Genomic DNA, 16,549 nt, shown 5'->3' with positions numbered 1-16,549 from the left:
CTGAAGGGGCTGAGGATGCTAGTGTAGTTTCTTCTTCAGGAGGTGATTTTAATGTAGAGGGTGACCTCAATGATGCTCAGGACATTATAAATGAGTCATGAGCTTCACAACCTTGTATATTTTTTTATGACTTAATGAAATCAGCTTTTTTCACTAACTTTGAACTTTTCTTTTTGATATTTTGCCAAGTATAGAAACTTGGTAATATAAAAGCTATAAAAAACTTTAACAAACCTTTTATGAATAAAGATTTGTAAAGAATAGGATAAACCTTCATACCTAATCTGGATATTTTCCAAGTATAAAAGCTCAGTTGTCTTTGTTGATTGTTCTGTGACGAACTTCTTATAATCGCAATCGTGTAAAGTATTTAAGAAATGGACTCGATGAGCCTAAGGTAGCGTCTTTACATTAATGCACTAGTTTGTGCTAAGTGCTCCGAGATGAGCTCGGTGAGCCCAAACTGGCGTCTTTACTAGTTATGTGCTAAAAAAGATAATACTTTTTAATTAGCAAAAATTTATAAGAAATCAAAGGAGGAAATAACATACTTAACACTTAAAATGTGCTTTGTGCTATCCTCGGATGTATATTGATAATACTTCTGGAGTACTTGGATGTTCCATGACCGAGGGAGCTCTCTTCTTGCCATGTCAGCTCTTCTGTATGCACCTCCTTTGAGTACCTTTACGGCCTTGTAAGGGCCTTCTCAATTAGGTTGTAATTTGCTAACGCCTGCTTCTCTTTTGCTAATGTCAACTCTTCTCATTACTAGTTTGCCTAGGCAAAATGGTCTAGGTCGGACTCTCTGATCATGACATATAGCCATTCTATGTTTGTAAGCTTCATTTTATACGTTGGCTTCCACTCTTCGCTCTTCTAACAAATCCAAGCATAAACTCATGTGCTCCTCATTCTTCTATTCATTATAGTATTGCACTCTTAAGGTCGGCATTTCCATTTCTACTGGTATCACGACCTCTACTCCGTAGGCTAATTTAAAGGGTGTCTTACCAGTTGTCGTTCTAGGTGTTGTTCTGTACGACCATAGAATATTATGAAGCTCATCAACCCATCTATCTTTTCTTTCATCTAATCTCTTTTCCAGCCCTTAGAGTATTGTTCGATATGTAACCTCGATTAACCCATTAGTCTGAGGATGAGCTACCGAGGTGAATCTGAGGTTGATCTTCATGCGAGTACAGAAACCCTTAAATTCCTTATTATTAAACTTTTTTCCATTGTCGGTCGCCACCATATAGGGAATGCCATATCTGCACATGATCTCCCTCAAGAAGAAATCAGTTGTCTTTTTTTCTGTGATGGTGGCTACAGCTTCAGCTTCTACTTTGTGAAGTGGTCAATTGCTACGAGCAAGAACTTCTTTTGCCCCGCTGCAAGAGGGAAGGGTCCAAGGATATCCATGCTCCATGCTGCAAAGGGCCAAGAACTGGTGATCGGACACTGAAGTGCAGCAGGTAGGTGGAGACACATTTTGATGCTCCTGGCACTTCTCACAAACTTGTACGAGCTTCTTTGCTTCTTTTTGCATAGTCGGCCAGAAATATCCTCGGAGGATAGCTTTTCTAGCTATGGTGCTAGCTGCCTCATGAGCGCAACAGATCCCTTTATGAATTTCTTTGAGAATGTAATATGCTTTCCTTTTGTAACATACCTAGACCAAGGATGAGATATAGGCGAGGTCTTTAATATTTTTGTTGTAGCATTCTTATCCTCTAGTAGCTTTCCTTCTTTAAGGTATTGTATGATCTCCATCATCCATTGATCATATTCCTCAATGACCATTACTTCCTCTTTCACGATGCTAGGTTCTTCAAGTATGTATAATGGGACATTACTGCTAAGTTCTCCCTACGAGGCAAGCTTAGCTAGGAAATCTGCTTCTTTATTCTCATTTTGAGGAACCTGGATGATACTCTATTGACTGCCATTCTCCTCAATTATTTTGAGTATAGCTTTCACCCTGCTTACATACTTGGCTAAATTGGGGTCTTTTATTTCAGAGATCCCCATTACTTGATTTACCACTATCTATGAATTGCTGATAATGCTTAAATGCTATATTCGTATTATTAAGGCTATCTTTCAACTAGCAAGCAATGCTTCATATTCAGCGACATTGTTAGAAGCTTTGAACTTTATTTGTACCGAGCTTTTGAGCTGAATATTATTCAGACCTTTGAGTATCCCTCCTACTACCCCATATGAATTAAAGGCTCCATCAACTTGCAGTATCCATTTTATAAAGGCTTCGTCCATGCTTTCAGTATTTTCGGGCATGGTCATCTTGACCATGAAATCGGCTAAAACCTGTGCTTTCATAGCTTGTATGGGTTCATACTGAACAGTAAAAGCTCCTACCTGGATCAACCAATGAACTAGTCATCCAGATGTCTCCAGCATCTATAATGCCTTCCTTAGCGGGTGACTCGTTGTAACTACTACTATATGCGCTTAAAGGTACTACATGAGCTTAATGACCGTTGTGATGATCGCTAGAGAAAGCTTCTCAATCATAGGATATTTCTTCTCTACCCCTTTCAAAACCTTACTCATGTAATATATCGACTTATGCTCACCATTCTCTTCTCTGATTAAGACGGAGCTTATCGTTTCTTTTGCTGCTGCCAGATATAAATACAGAGTTTCCCCTTTCAGTGGTCTATTGAGTAAGGGTAGCGAGCTTAAGAGCTTTTTCATTTCTTCAAAAGCATTTTGGCATTCCTCCGTCCATTCGAAGTTCTTAACATTCTTTAAGTTTTTGAAGAACAATAAACATCTTCGTGATGAACAAGAGATGAATTGACTATTATCCTTCCATTTAACTTCTACACCTCATTAATGTTGCTCGATGGCCTCATTTCTCTGATCACTTTTATCTTCTTGGGATTAGCTTCCATACCCCTTTACGAGATCATAAATCCTAAGAATTTTCCAACTTTGACACTAAAAGCACATTTATCAGGATTTAGCTTAGCAGGTAACTTTTTAGGATGTTGAATGCTTCTTTCAAATCTATAGTATAATCCTCAGCCCTTGCTGACTTGATGATCATGTCGTCTACATACACCTCCACAGTTTTACTGATCTAGTCTTTGAACATATTGTTTACCAATCTTTGGTATATTGCTCCAGTGCTCTTTAGACCGAAAGGCATAACTGTATAGTAGAAGGTGCCAATATCCGTCACAAAATAAGTTCTTTCTTCATTCAACTTGAACATTTTAATCTGATGATACCCCTAAGCAGCGTCAACAAAACTATAAACTTCATAACCGCTAGTGGAGTCTACCAACTGACCAATATTGGGCAGAGGATAGTTATCCTTTAGGGAAGCCCTATTTAGATCTGTAAAGTCTACACATCCGCCATCTTCCATTCGGCTTCTCCACTGATACCACATTCGCTACCCAGTCTGAATATATTACTAGCCTGATAAATCTTACCTTCAGTAATTTATTAACTTCCTCCACTATGGTGACCGCCTCTCAAGTGTAAAACTTATCTTCTTATGCTTCACAAGCTTAAAGCTTGAGCTCACATTTAGTTGATAGGAGATAATGCTCGAATCTACACCAACTATTTCGAAGGGCAACTAGTGAACAAGTGCTTTTTCTCTGTAAGCACTTGCTCTATACCCCAAGTTATTTGCTTTGAAAGTTCAGTGCCAATTTGGATAGACTTCTCTAGTTCTCCGCCCAACCTATAAATTTTCTTAATTCTCCCATTAGTCCTACCCTTGTCGGACCCTCTTCAATTGGATTTAATGAAGCTTCTAATGGAAGTGCTTGACATGATCTCTTTAACCTAGTAAGATAGCATTCTCTTGTAACCTTCTGATTGCCAAGCACAGTTATTACCACTCCAGAAGTCGGTATTTTTAGCCTTAAATAGTGAATGCTCGTGGCTGCTTTAGTTTCCATCAGCATAGGTCGTCCAAAAACTATATTATATGCGAATGGGATATCGATTATCATGAATGAAATTTGCCACTTTTCGATTAACCCTTTTATTCTGTTCGCCTTTCCAGTTTCATGTCCGAGCTGCATAGTCAACTCCAGAATTTCTAAAGGTTGCACTAGTTGGCTTCCTAGGCCTAGAAGTGGTGTCGTGCTAGGTTTCAAATTCATTACCCCACCACCAATGGCCTTGTAGCACTCGAGAGTTATGATGTTGACTGTGCTTCCGGAATTAATGAATAGCCTCCTTACTCAGTAGTTCCCAATAAATCCCGAGAATACTAGGTCATCCTGGTAAGGCATCTCGATTTCCTCTCTATTTTTTTCTGAAAAGACTATATCCGGGAGCTTCTCATGCTCGACTATCATAACTTGGCCCCACTTTTTCTTGGAGCTTTTAGCAACAAACATGGCTCCACCAAAGATCACATTCACATCTCCTCTCTCGTCGTCTCTTTTTTTAAGGACCTCTCCCGATATCTATCCCTTGATCCTCTAGATCCCCAGAACCTTTGCTTCTATCGGACCAACCTTCTCCCCCGGCAATGAACCACTTAAGGTGGCTTCTCTCAATTAACTGTTCAATCTCTCTTTGAGATGAATGCAGTCCTTGGTGCAGCAACTATGACCATTATGGAACTTATAGAACTTGTTTTTGTTCCTCGACTCCGCAGTCTGCTCTCTCATAAGGTTAAGATATTGAATATCACCCTTATTCTTTTGAATCCACATCAAGATATTAGTCCTTAATGGATTTAGAGGAACAAAGTCTTTTTGCTGCTGCTCCTTGAGTCACTCTTCCTTCTGTCATCTCTTGACTGCTGCTTAGGCTGGTCAGATTTACCTCTCAGTCGATTATCATAGTCGGATCTCCTTCCCACTCTGTAATCTTCATCCATTCTGATAAAACTGTGAGCTTGGCATATGACTATGGTAGGTCGACAATTAGCAAGTCTTTGAACTTATTCATACAGATATTTTCATTAATAGTTGTTTCCTGGTTGAGTTTTTCGACCTGGACAGCTTCCCTATTGAATCTTTCTATAAAATTCTTCAAACTTTCATCAAGCCTCTAAATACACTTTTTCAAGTCACTCGACCTCTTCTTTGGAGGATTGCTAGTGATGAACCGAGCTTTAAATAGTTCAGCAAGCATAGCAAAATCATATATAGAGCCATCCAGCAAGCTCTGATACCACTTTTGAGCACTTTCTTTTAGGGTTGTAGGAAAAATCATGCACCTAATAGGATCCGATACATTATGCAATTGCATTTTAATATTGAAATTATTAACATGACCTAGTGGATCTCTCAAACCATGATAAGAATTCAAAGGTGGCAGCATCAACTTCTCAGAAAATGCACCGCCAAAATGCTCAGGTGTAAAGGGTTACCCTAAAGGTGACCTCTTCTCTCATTATTCTCCATGCACTGTACTTCTTCAAGGTATCATTAATTCTTTTATTTGATGGTATCCTCAATCCATGCAGAATCATGGGTTTGAGAACCAAAACTCTCCCTTTTGTATCTCTAGTTTGGTTGTTTCTCTTGTGAGATCTGTTATCCTCCATCTGAGTATTTATCATTCTTGGCATATGTATGGTCGGTGGCATACCAATACCTAAGGTATGCTCTAATGTTGCAGGAACCAGTTGGTGCTTACTAGAATAGGTTGTCTTGCAAGTGTCTAAGCTAGAACAATTTCATAATATTTTTTCATCTTTTCCACCTGGCGATTATACATAGGGACAACGTCCTCTGGCGATTGCTACCAAGGACTTTGAGAAAAACCCGTGGCCACAGGTCGGTTATAAGGCATGATAGGCGAAACAAAGATCGGACCTTGAGACAAAGGTGTTGGCGGCCTTTGTCCCAACTCCCTCTGCCAAGCAACCGAAAGATTTTCGATTGAAGGTGGACCTCACCAACTGTAATTTCCACTGAAAGTCTGCTCTGGTGTGAAATTATTGAGAAAATTTCTTCTCCAAGGCTGGGAGGTTGCGATGACATGTCCAGGTGAACCTAAAGGTGATTGACTAATCTGCGGAGGAAATTGGGAGTCAGCTGAGGAATTCCTGGTTCCATCCGTAGTTTCTGGTGGATGAACATCTCCACTCTGACCTTGATTGGTTGCCATTTAGCTTGATTGGGTAGGGAAAAGAAAGCTTTTGCACAAAGTCTTCCATGGACGCGCCAATTGATAACTCGATCAGTTGAAGCGAATTATCAATAAGGATATTCAAATGTTGACCTCAACCTTCGAAGTACTTGTAAGAAAATGTTAGAAAACACCGGAGAGGGTTGTCCGGCCACTCACTTCAATGACAAAGTCAATAATTTTTATGAGGATGGCTAAAGTGTTTAAGTGTGTAAGTTTGCTTGTACCTAGTGTGTGACGTCTTTATTCCTTATATAGACGTTGAAGGTCTTCTAATCTATTTAAAAGAAAACTCTATGTTTGTAGGTCGTCCTAATTGTATCTGGATTTGAATTCTTTTTTCTCTTCAGAACTCTAGGTTGAATCGGACTCTATGACTAGAGTCCTCCCACATTCCCTTAGAATTCCAGTCATGGTGGACATCAATCTGGTCAACCCCGCCTTTCTAGAGTAGGACAAGCTGTGTTTATAATATCCGCTTATCAAGAATATATGACACTTAAACTAAATTAAAAATTCATAACCTATAGAATTAATAGAGTCTAAACAATAAAGATGAGAAATGAAAATTCATATTAAAATTTAAATAATAGCCATTAGAAACTCATAACTAACACATTTAGTCATTACAAACTCAAACAATGTGACTTTAACCAAGTTTTTCGAACGAAAAAACATATTCTTATTAAAGGAAGAAAGACTAAAATCTCAAATAATTAATTGTGAAGAGAAATTAGAATATGATTAAAATGGCTCTGATCATATAAAATTAAATATGTCAAAAATTAAATACAACTAACATCAAATTAAATGTAAATAAGTAATTTATTATGTTACCTTAATATTGGATATATAAGAAAATGCAGAAAAAAAATGATATATAGTTTAGAAAATATTTCCACCCTACTCTACATATGTGTGTATATGTTTGTATATATAGTAGCTGGTTCCTCTAAATCAACTTCTCATCACAAAATGGCCATCTTATTACTTGTCATCTTCATTACCAATTACTTAATTCCTAATGCGCTTGCTAATCCCAGATCCTCATTCATCTCCCCGTTCTCTTCTGCAAAATCATCTCTTCCTGCTGAATCATACCTGCAATCCTCTTCTTCATCTGAAGTTTATTGGCGAAACCATTTGCCATATACTGTCTTGCCAAGAAAGCTTCATAATCTCTTGGGTGAGTTGGTATTAACTTCTTGTGTTCTTTTTCTTTTTAATGTTATCCTGAATCCATTTATATATGTTTGTTTAATACCGGCCTTACAATTTAAGTCCAAGTACATGAGACATATGAGAATAATGCTAAGAACCAGAATCCTAGTGGGAAAAAAAGGACTCGTAATAGATTTCTGCCATTAGCGATCCCTTGATTGCACCCGGTGAGATGAAAGGCTCCAATGCAGATTCACTTTCTTAGAACGGCTGGATTATTGGGCTTAGTTATCGATTCGGTTTTTAGTAGCAAATTACAAATACTAATGTTGATTTCTCTAAACTTTGCAGGGACAAGTATTAATAAGGCGTTTACGTTCCAACCATCTGATGCGCTAGGTTACAAAATTTATGTAAATTCAAATGCAAAACCCTCTCCCCACAACATTACCCTCTTCTTTCTTCCGAAATCTCTTTTCTTAGGAAATAAGATGCAGCTAAACTTTCCAATACCTGGAAATAAAGTGCAGTTATTACCAAGGAAAGTAGCAGATAAATTCCCTCTGACCAGCGAAACTGTCCTTCAATTTTCCACAATGTTTAACTATTCAAATGAACAATTAAGCTTAGCAAACATGACCATCCAGGCCTGTTCAGGTTCTCCGATATCAGGTGAGAGAAAATCCTGTGTATCATCACTGGAAAGCATGGTGGATGTTTGTGTGGAAAATGTTGGACAAGGTGTTGGTGTTCAGGCCATGATGAACGAGATAGCAGAGGAGCATAACGAGATCAGAGAGTACGATGTTGCGGGGTACAATAAGTTGCTTGGCAGCAGTAGGCCATTAGCTTGTCACCAGCGTGCTTTTCCTTTTGCTATATTTTACTGCCATGTAGCCAAGGAATCAGAGGTTTACAACGTCAGCTTAAAGCGACATGATAATGTTGGTAGCCAAGAAAGTGCAGTAATGGTGATCTGCCACAAGGATACGCATGCATGGGATGTGAATCACGTAGCATTTAAGATATTAAAAGTTAAACCAGGAACCTCAGTTTGTCACTTCATCGACTCTTCTTCAGTAATTTTTATGGCCACCACCACCTTAGTGTAACTATGGTTCCAAATGATGTCTGTGGTGTAGGGGCTTTCTGATAATGTAATGTAATGTCACTTTTTAATGTAGAAAGCCAACTGCCGAAGAAGAAGAAGAAAAAGAATCAAGATAAATAAATGAATAAATAATCTTACAGTTATATTTTATATTTATATGATGCCATAATTACACCAATACAGTCTATTAAATATATTTCTTTTTTCTTTATTGTACCTAATATTATGTTTTATTGAAATGGATTCCATGAGATTTTTATAAAATAAGATTTATGTATTTAATTAAAGTAACAACAAACTCCAATTAATAAGTTAATATATTTCAGTTTATTCATGACTAAAGTATGACTTTTGATTTTACTATTCACTCTGTACATTTAAGCATTTCATTATAATGAAGAATATAATTGACAAGCCTGATCACGCCCAAATAATTCAAATGTTTTTTTGGCTGATATACTTTTGGCATCCTTTCTTTTCCACAAAAAGAGTAGCTTAATTTGACCAATTAAATACAGTTTTACTCGAAACTGCCATGGTTAAAATTAGACTGACATGGAATCTGCATAAACTTTTAAGAAATTTATTTTATGTTCCACATGATATTCATTGTTAACTTGCCCAAAATGATAAATTAGCTAATATAACACCCCTCTGCATTAACTAAGATAAATCGACCCACTTTTTTCCCAAAAAGGAAACACTAATCCAAAATTACACCCACATGAAAACAGTTGAATCGATGAAATTGGGCATAATATTAAATTCCCAAAATGTTCCTTCTGGCTGGTTTCATGAACTTGTCATCTCTGCTCTTGCAATTGAGCCGTGTTCAGGTCAACTGTAGCCCTCATTTCTTGACAAATATACAACAAAACGTGACCCATCTAACATATTTACCAGTCTTCCTTTTCCTAACAAATGTACAATAAAACGTGATCCGTCCAACATATTGACGAGTCTTTTCTTTTGTACCAGCCGGAATTTTATTGCCTAGACTAGATTAGAAAGAATTTTCTCTTCTCTCTCCCTCTGCTTTCTTTTGCCATGACAGCACCCACACTTGAACGTCACCATGAACATGAGCAAATCAAGCCCACCATTAGAAGCTAAGAAGAAAGAACATGAACGGACAGCTAAAACCACATCACAACAATTTGTGGATTTGATCAATGCTGAATTAGACAACATTGAGGAACTTGATACATGAATAGTGAGAAAAACAGGCTGCGAGGTGACTAGAGAAAACAAATGTTGCAGCATAAAAGCAATAAAACATTTAAGCAAAATGGGAGCCATTAAGAATCTGTACTGGTGCTGGTCTAATGCAAGTAGCTCAAGTCTCCTATTTTGACAACTGGAATTAAAACGAATTCACAGGTGACCTTTGCCGGTGTATTTGGAACCGACCCCAAGCCAGCAACACAGCTAGGCAGCCGTCATCAATATCAAAACTGCTAGTACCATTGCTGGCCCGCTCCCATCACCAAAGGGCAGCAACAGCCCGCTACAGGTGGTTATTCATTACCACTGACGAACCATGATTATCATACAACAGAACAGACATCAGCAACCACTGCACAGCTACAGTCACGGACTCATGCTACTCTCTACATTAAGCAACATAAGTCAAACTCCACACGGGGGTAAAACATGATAAAGTCTAATGAACGCCCCAAACAAATAATCAAACACAAACATGTAACCCATGTCCAATTACTGCAGCTTTGATACTCAGAGCAGCATAATACATGCATTAAGAACAAGTAAACATGTTCAAAACTTCTATATCTTAGAATTTATATATACAATTAATAATTTCAAAATATTTTTTACCAAGTCTTTCAAAATTTTACTAAGTCTTTCAACTTTTCTTTATAGCTAATTTTGCAATATAACCAAATTATCTAACCTTCTACTCAGCTTAAATACTCCTTCAAACTAAATCAACTCAAACACTTCGAGAATAAATCTTACCAAAAATTTTGATAAAAACAATACTCATAACCAAAAGAGAGAAAACATAAACACACTTGGAGCTCTTCTCTCTATCTCTCCCTCTCTCTTTCTGCTTCTCATCTTCTCAGACAACACTCACTTACAGGAAGAAACAATCAACATAAAGCAACATAAGCAAGAGTCAGGCCAACCACTAGATCTTAGCAAGAATGAAACATGGACAAAAACTTCAAATCAAAAGTTGAATACAAATGGCTAGAACCGCATTCAGAATATTATGTAGATTTTTATCACTGCTTTCTGACAACATTGAGGAAATGCATGTTATGTTATGAGAAAATCGACATAGGCAGAGTGATGGAATGGAGAAAATAATGCTGCAGCATTAAAGCACTAGAACATGTAAACAAAATGCACTTATTTGAGGATTAGTACCAATGCTGATCTCATGTAAGTAGCTCAAGCTTGTATATTGACAAATGGAATTAAAATGAAGTCTCAGGTGACCTCTGCCAGAGAATTTACATGAACAAGAACAATCATCTGATAAAAGGCATGATAAACAGTTTCAGCATATAGGAAAACAAAATTTCAGGATAAGTTACGTAACGAGTACGGAAGCCATATTATCTGCACAAGACATGAACCAGCTTACAAGTCAAAGCAGATCTTTTGGAACTGACCCCAAGCCAGCAACACAGTTAGGCAGCCATCATCAATATCAAAACTGCTAGTATCATTGCTGACCCAATCCCATCAACAAGGGCAGCAACAGCCCGCTACAGGTGGTTATTCACTAGCACTTGCATTTACTGATCAACCATGAATATCATACAACAGAACAGAAATCAGCTACCACTGCACAGCTACAGTCACGGACTCGTATGCTACTCACTACATTAAGCAACATAAGTCAAACTCCACATGCTGGGATGCAACATGATAAAATTCTAATGAATGCCCTAAACAGATAATCAAACAGAAACATGTTACCATGTCCAATTACTGCAGCTGTGATATTCAGAGCAGCATATTATGTTTGATAGTCAGTTACAATCTGAGAAGTACTGACTAACAGGTCCACTTCATGGGCAGCATCAGTAATAGGCAAAACACGTTCATCTTGTGCCCACCTTCTAAAGCAACTAACCTCAATTCAGGAACATATTCTCAAAGTACAATATCAGAAGAAAATCAGGTGCACATCAGATGCCCGAATGACACAAGGTGATTCACAAGCCAAACTTTTGACTTCATTTCTTATCAACATCAGAAAATTAAGAGAAATCATCACAATCACGATCATCCATCTACGTTTTACAAACAGCATCAACAGCCACAACATCAACATCCTGGAAATCTGCCCCCACAGCAACCTTTCCGGAACATAACTATAAAACCCAATAAATCATTTAAAGTAAATCAAGACTCCTATGAAATAAGCCACATCCAAAAAAAATGATCATACAGTTTGAAAACACAATTCCAAGAACTAAAAAATAAAAACATAGAGGGGTATAGGAAGAAGGAAGAAAGAAAACATAATGATGTAGCTTACAACTCAAAAGTCTTCTATGAATAGCAGAACAGACTACAAAGTTCAAACATAGCAAAAGACCAAGTCAAGTAAGGGAATGCATAACGTTCAATATAAAAATATTTAACCACCAAAATAAATCTACCCTACCAAAACTAGCACATTAAATCCTGACCAGAACATCCTCAACATTAGTAGCAGGACCATAACAATGCACTCCATAACTTTCCCATTAAGCCTGTATGTTCATTCCTACAATGAAATTTAAAACAACAGGTAAGCAAGCAATCTATGTATACGATAGACAATAACACAAGGTGAAATTACTCACATCAACATCTGAATTACGTGGAGATGGGCTACGAGATGCAGGAGCCCGACCATGAGGCGAAGCACTTCGTGGAGTTGGAGACCGACCGTCACGACTGCGTCTATCAGGGCTTGCTCCCTTTGGAGGAGAATTCTTGAGTGGAGATCTACTCCTCCTAGGACTTGGGCTACGCCTAGCAGGAGAGGCACTGTGAATAACATGAAGTTCAGAAAGTAAGGAGTATAGCAACAAATAATAAAGGAGATTTTACAAAATCAACTTGAATCAATAAGAAAGCATTCACTAGCAAAGCTGTAAACCTTCCCATTGACCGACTGCTGCTCCTCCTCTCATCATCATAACGGCCTCTGCCACGGCCTCTAGAGTAATCTGGACTTGCACTGCGACTCCTGCTTTGTCGGCGATAATCTCTCTCCCTTCCACGATATTTATCACGTTCATGCCTGTCCAAGCTTTTACTGCGACTTCTCTTCCTATAATCTCTATCTTTGTAGTCATCCCGGTATCTAAGATATGTAAAAAACCAAAAAATGAAATAAGGAGTTAGTTATAGATTAACCTACCAATATATCCAACTATACAACATAAGAGGCTTGGTATGTTTTACTTTCATGTTTTGCAAAACTATCCTCAGTGCTACTTTTGTACATAGGTTAAGCAAATGCTTCTATTGACTTTACATCAATGGGCTTAATATGACTAAGTAGATAAAACAAACCCACACCACCTTTTCCTTAGCTTTTGAAAAAACTAAATATCTTCAGTTGGCTTGATTGGTTAAAGAAAAACTGAAAAAAGGTACAAAGTAAAAGAAGAGGAAAGGTAGGTGAGGGATGGGAAATGGGGAACAATCTTAGCCCAGTTAGTTTGTTTAGATAACAAGAAATGTGCACATAAATAGTAAGATATATATGTAATCAAATATTAGTAATGTTCCTTTCTTCTTTCACTTCTTTTATTCTAAAAGTTAAATTAATATTTCAATTCTACTTACATTAACATAATAGTGTTAGAAGCAAATAAAACTACAATGCTTGTAGCATGTGTTTACCATAACAGTGCATACAAAGATCAAATATAGGTCACAACGCAAACACCCACCGGCATCAATTATAGCACCATAACATCAATCAGTCCAGGAAACTTTTAATCAATTACCCAATCTCAGAAATGAATTCCACTAAAATGAATTGCCAAGGGATACAATCCTGACATTATACAGAAATATTATAGAACTTGAAATTTAAACTTTACAAGATACATAACAAGAGGAAAGAGAGAATTTTACAACGGAACTTTTACCTTCTCCGAGGACTGCGACTCCTTGACCTGTTTCTTGATCTTGGAACAGGTTCAATGATCCTTCCTTTATGACTAAGAAAAAGAAAAAAAAAAAACAATTATAAATAAAATAAGGGCTTGAACAACATAAGATGAACAATACACAAGTAAACAACTTTTAAGTGAAATAAATAATTATTATTCTGATTACACTAACTAAAAGCTTACATTCTCTCAGCATTGGGTCCATATTTAGCAAACTGAACTGTAATCTCACGCCCATCAACAACTCTTCCTGAAAAGAAAAAAGAAAACGTAGCAGTAATCAGCAAGTGAAATCACAAGTATATATACAAAATAACTAGTGTACTGCATACCATCTAGCCTCTCCACTGCCTTTTGCGCCTCATCGGCATACTTATAGCGCACAAATGCAAAACCCCGCGAGTCACCAGTTCTGAACAACAAGATAATCATAGGGGAAAAAAAAAACACCCTATTAACAATAGAATTAAAGCTAATAGCACTGCAAAAGAGATTATCAATACTAATTAAATAGATGAATAAAAAAATAGAACTATAGAAATATGTATCAATTTGAAGAAGAATTTCAATTACATCCTAAATTAATACATTAAGAAAATAATTAAAAAAGAAAAGAAAACAAAAGATAAAAAGTGGAAAATACCTTCGATCTCTAGGGATAAAGATATCGACGACCTTTCCGTACTTATCGAAAAGTGGAAACAGATCATCAGCAGTAGTACCTAATCAATTATATTAATCAAAAAAATTAAACGTAACGAAAAAGAAACACAGGTAAAGATTGAGAGAGAGAGAGAGAGAGAGGGTAGGTTACGGAAGGTGATGTTGAGGACGAGAAGAGAGTAGGTGTCGGTGATATCTGGAGGTCCTGACCGGCCGAAGTGTGACATTTTTTTTTTCGGTTTTTTGTTTGTTCAGAGAAGGGAAAATTAAGATTAGGGTTTGCTGCTTTTGTGGTGGTGATTTTTTGTGGCTGCGGTGGGAAAGGTTTTTTCTTTTTCTAAATTCTTTTTCTCTCTTTTCCTAAACGAAGTTTCTTGAACAATCTCTCATTATAACTCATATGTACTGTGTTAGAATCCGGTCCATCGGTTTAATAATAAATTAAAAAAATTACTAGAATTAATTTTATGTTATATATAAATATAGAAAAATGTTAAAAAGAGAGGATTAAATTAGAAAAGTATTTAGTTTTGATAAGTTTGATACAGTTAATAGTTGTTTTTCACTGAATATATATATTAAAATTTTTGGTAAAAATTTAAAAAACAACAATGATAACTGATTTAGAAGGTGTTTGCTTTAAAAAATTTATGCAGGTGATAGTTGTCACGATTCAATCTGTTGGTCTGTGATTGGCGCTAGGGATGGATAGACTTAAAATCACTAAAACCCGTAGAAAGCCTGACAGATCACCAATTCAATTAAATATAACATTTATCCATTATTGTCAATATTTCATTACTAAAATTCAACCACACAAATACTACCATTTAATAGGTTCGTCGTCACCATTGGGTATTACCTCCACAGTGGGTTTAACATACTAAAACAAATAATAAGCTTCAGAATTATAACTGCGAAGAATCTAGATTTTTAATAGTTAGTCATGCAAATAAAATTTATTTCATTAAAATCTGAACAATAAGGAAGTCGGGTTGCTAAAGGAGAAGAACTACGGAAGATCTAGTTTTAAGTTGAGATTGTCAGTATCGGGAGTAAGTTAAAATCATATATCTGAATTAAGTAACCATGTATATACAATTATTTAAATAGTATAGAACATCACAGAATAATAAATACGTGTCATATTATAATTTAAAAATATGCAATTTTTAACACATACGGGACGAGTACTTCAACAAAATCCTAAATTCTAATTCTAGCAGCCTTTTGGCTCTCTTATTCCAATAAGACTGGCGCCCAAAGAGTAAAGCTCGACCAGAGTCCTTAAATCTAGTATGGTCACTTAAACAACGCCTAGAGAGCAACACTCGACCATGGATCTTTCTATCATATAAATATTTATTTACAACCAACTCTCGATTAATTTTTTAAGATTTTTTTAGTTTAATCACAAGCCAACATAGAACGTATCCAACCAACTAATATTTTAAATTACTCAAAATTAAGTCAAAATAAGACTAATAATTAATTTACAAAGTTTACTCTATTAAAACTATTAATTAATAAAATTGTATACCTATAGATAAATATTAAATTAAATTAAATTAAGTCTTCGAATCTAAAATAGTTTACCAAGACGAGCTAAAATTCGCAAACTAGCACCCGATAAATCGAGAAGCCGAAATGAATTTTCTGCTTACCAACACACGTCACGAGGTCACCGAAGTCCGTTCGTTGAAATTTTTCGACGAAAGTAAAAATGGAATCTGGGGATGCCAAATTATAGATAAAGATGTTGAAAATCTGGATATGTTGTTATATTCTCAAATGACCACCGGAAGTCCACCAAAATCGCCAAAAACATAAAAATTCTGGCGAAGCCACACTTACTTCGATCACCAGTCTAACGGCAGCGTCAAAGGCAGTAACTATCTAGGTTGGGGTTTTAGGGGGCGGGGAAGTTGTTTCCGGCGTCGGATTGGCTGGAGAACGACGCCAGCAAGGTGATTCAACGTTGGCAACGGAGGGTAGCTTCTTTCCTCCTTCCTCAAGGTTAACGACGACTTTAGGCGGAAAGAATGAAGACGACATGGTACTAGCGATGTTGTAAGGTTTCCTTGGTCGAAGCTCGACATCTAGCAGCGATAAAAAATGGAAGTTGAAGAAGGGGAAATCGACAGCAACAGGAAGGAGAAGGGGGAGAATTTGGGATATACAGAGGGACCTAACTCAAATTTTTTTGGGAAGGGAAAAGTGCTTTTGAGCCCCCTTAAAAAGAAATTGCTACAGTAACCCCTTGTTTTATTTATTCATTTATTTAAACACACATGTATATATATATATATATATATATATATAC

The 16,549-nt window shown here is 36.7% G+C and overlaps 2 protein-coding genes across 12 annotated transcripts; one reads left to right on the top strand and one right to left on the bottom strand.

Annotated features, from left to right (window-relative positions):
• The first annotated feature begins 7,089 nt into the window (after positions 1-7,089).
• Positions 7,090-8,566, top strand: LOC112536689 (BURP domain protein RD22). Its single transcript, XM_025159507.2, has 2 exons — positions 7,090-7,324; positions 7,651-8,566. Exons 1-2 carry the CDS (start codon positions 7,114-7,116, stop codon positions 8,409-8,411), a joined length of 972 nt encoding a protein of 323 aa, XP_025015275.1. The 5' UTR covers positions 7,090-7,113; the 3' UTR covers positions 8,412-8,566.
• Positions 8,567-9,149: 583 nt separating this feature from the next.
• On the bottom strand, positions 9,150-14,603 carry LOC8286634 (serine/arginine-rich splicing factor SC35). 11 transcript variants are annotated; one of them, XR_007215087.1, is made up of 12 exons: positions 14,378-14,603; positions 14,207-14,285; positions 13,896-13,975; positions 13,747-13,813; positions 13,540-13,611; positions 12,537-12,743; positions 12,238-12,424; positions 11,928-12,158; positions 11,363-11,760; positions 11,025-11,263; positions 10,805-10,912; positions 9,150-10,020 (listed from the first exon to the last, which is right to left on the bottom strand). XR_007215087.1 is itself a non-coding variant. In XM_048371758.1 (8 exons), the coding sequence occupies exons 1-8, from the start codon at positions 14,451-14,453 to the stop codon at positions 12,153-12,155; spliced, it is 774 nt and encodes a 257-aa protein (XP_048227715.1). In that variant the 5' UTR covers positions 14,454-14,603; the 3' UTR covers positions 11,886-12,152. The 11 variants fall into 11 exon arrangements, 1 of the variants encoding a protein (XP_048227715.1); XR_007215090.1 differs by lacking the exon at positions 10,805-10,912 and having other exon boundaries at positions 11,928-11,960; positions 12,057-12,158; XR_007215086.1 differs by having other exon boundaries at positions 10,805-11,263.
• Between the last annotated feature and the right edge of the window lie 1,946 nt (positions 14,604-16,549).

This window comes from Ricinus communis, chromosome 3, assembly GCF_019578655.1.
Source record: "Ricinus communis isolate WT05 ecotype wild-type chromosome 3, ASM1957865v1, whole genome shotgun sequence".
In the NCBI taxonomy this organism is placed as follows: domain Eukaryota; kingdom Viridiplantae; phylum Streptophyta; class Magnoliopsida; order Malpighiales; family Euphorbiaceae; genus Ricinus; species Ricinus communis.
This window is presented reverse-complemented; position numbering and strand designations above follow the sequence as displayed.

Bases quoted from the DNA above. Each gene is read 5' to 3' on its own strand.
- LOC112536689 (XM_025159507.2), top strand. From the start codon at position 7,114: ATGGCCATCTTATTACTTGTCATCTTCATTACCAATTACTTAATTCCT. The intron at 7,325-7,650 runs GTGAGTTGGTAT...TAAACTTTGCAG, and splicing joins AAAGCTTCATAATCTCTTGG to GGACAAGTATTAATAAGGCG.
- LOC8286634 (XM_048371758.1), bottom strand. From the start codon at position 14,453: ATGTCACACTTCGGCCGGTCAGGACCTCCAGATATCACCGACACCTAC. The intron at 13,612-13,746 runs GTAAGCTTTTAG...TCTTTTTCTTAG, and splicing joins GGACCCAATGCTGAGAGAAT to TCATAAAGGAAGGATCATTG. The intron at 12,425-12,536 runs GTTTACAGCTTT...TGTTATTCACAG, and splicing joins AGCAGTCGGTCAATGGGAAG to TGCCTCTCCTGCTAGGCGTA.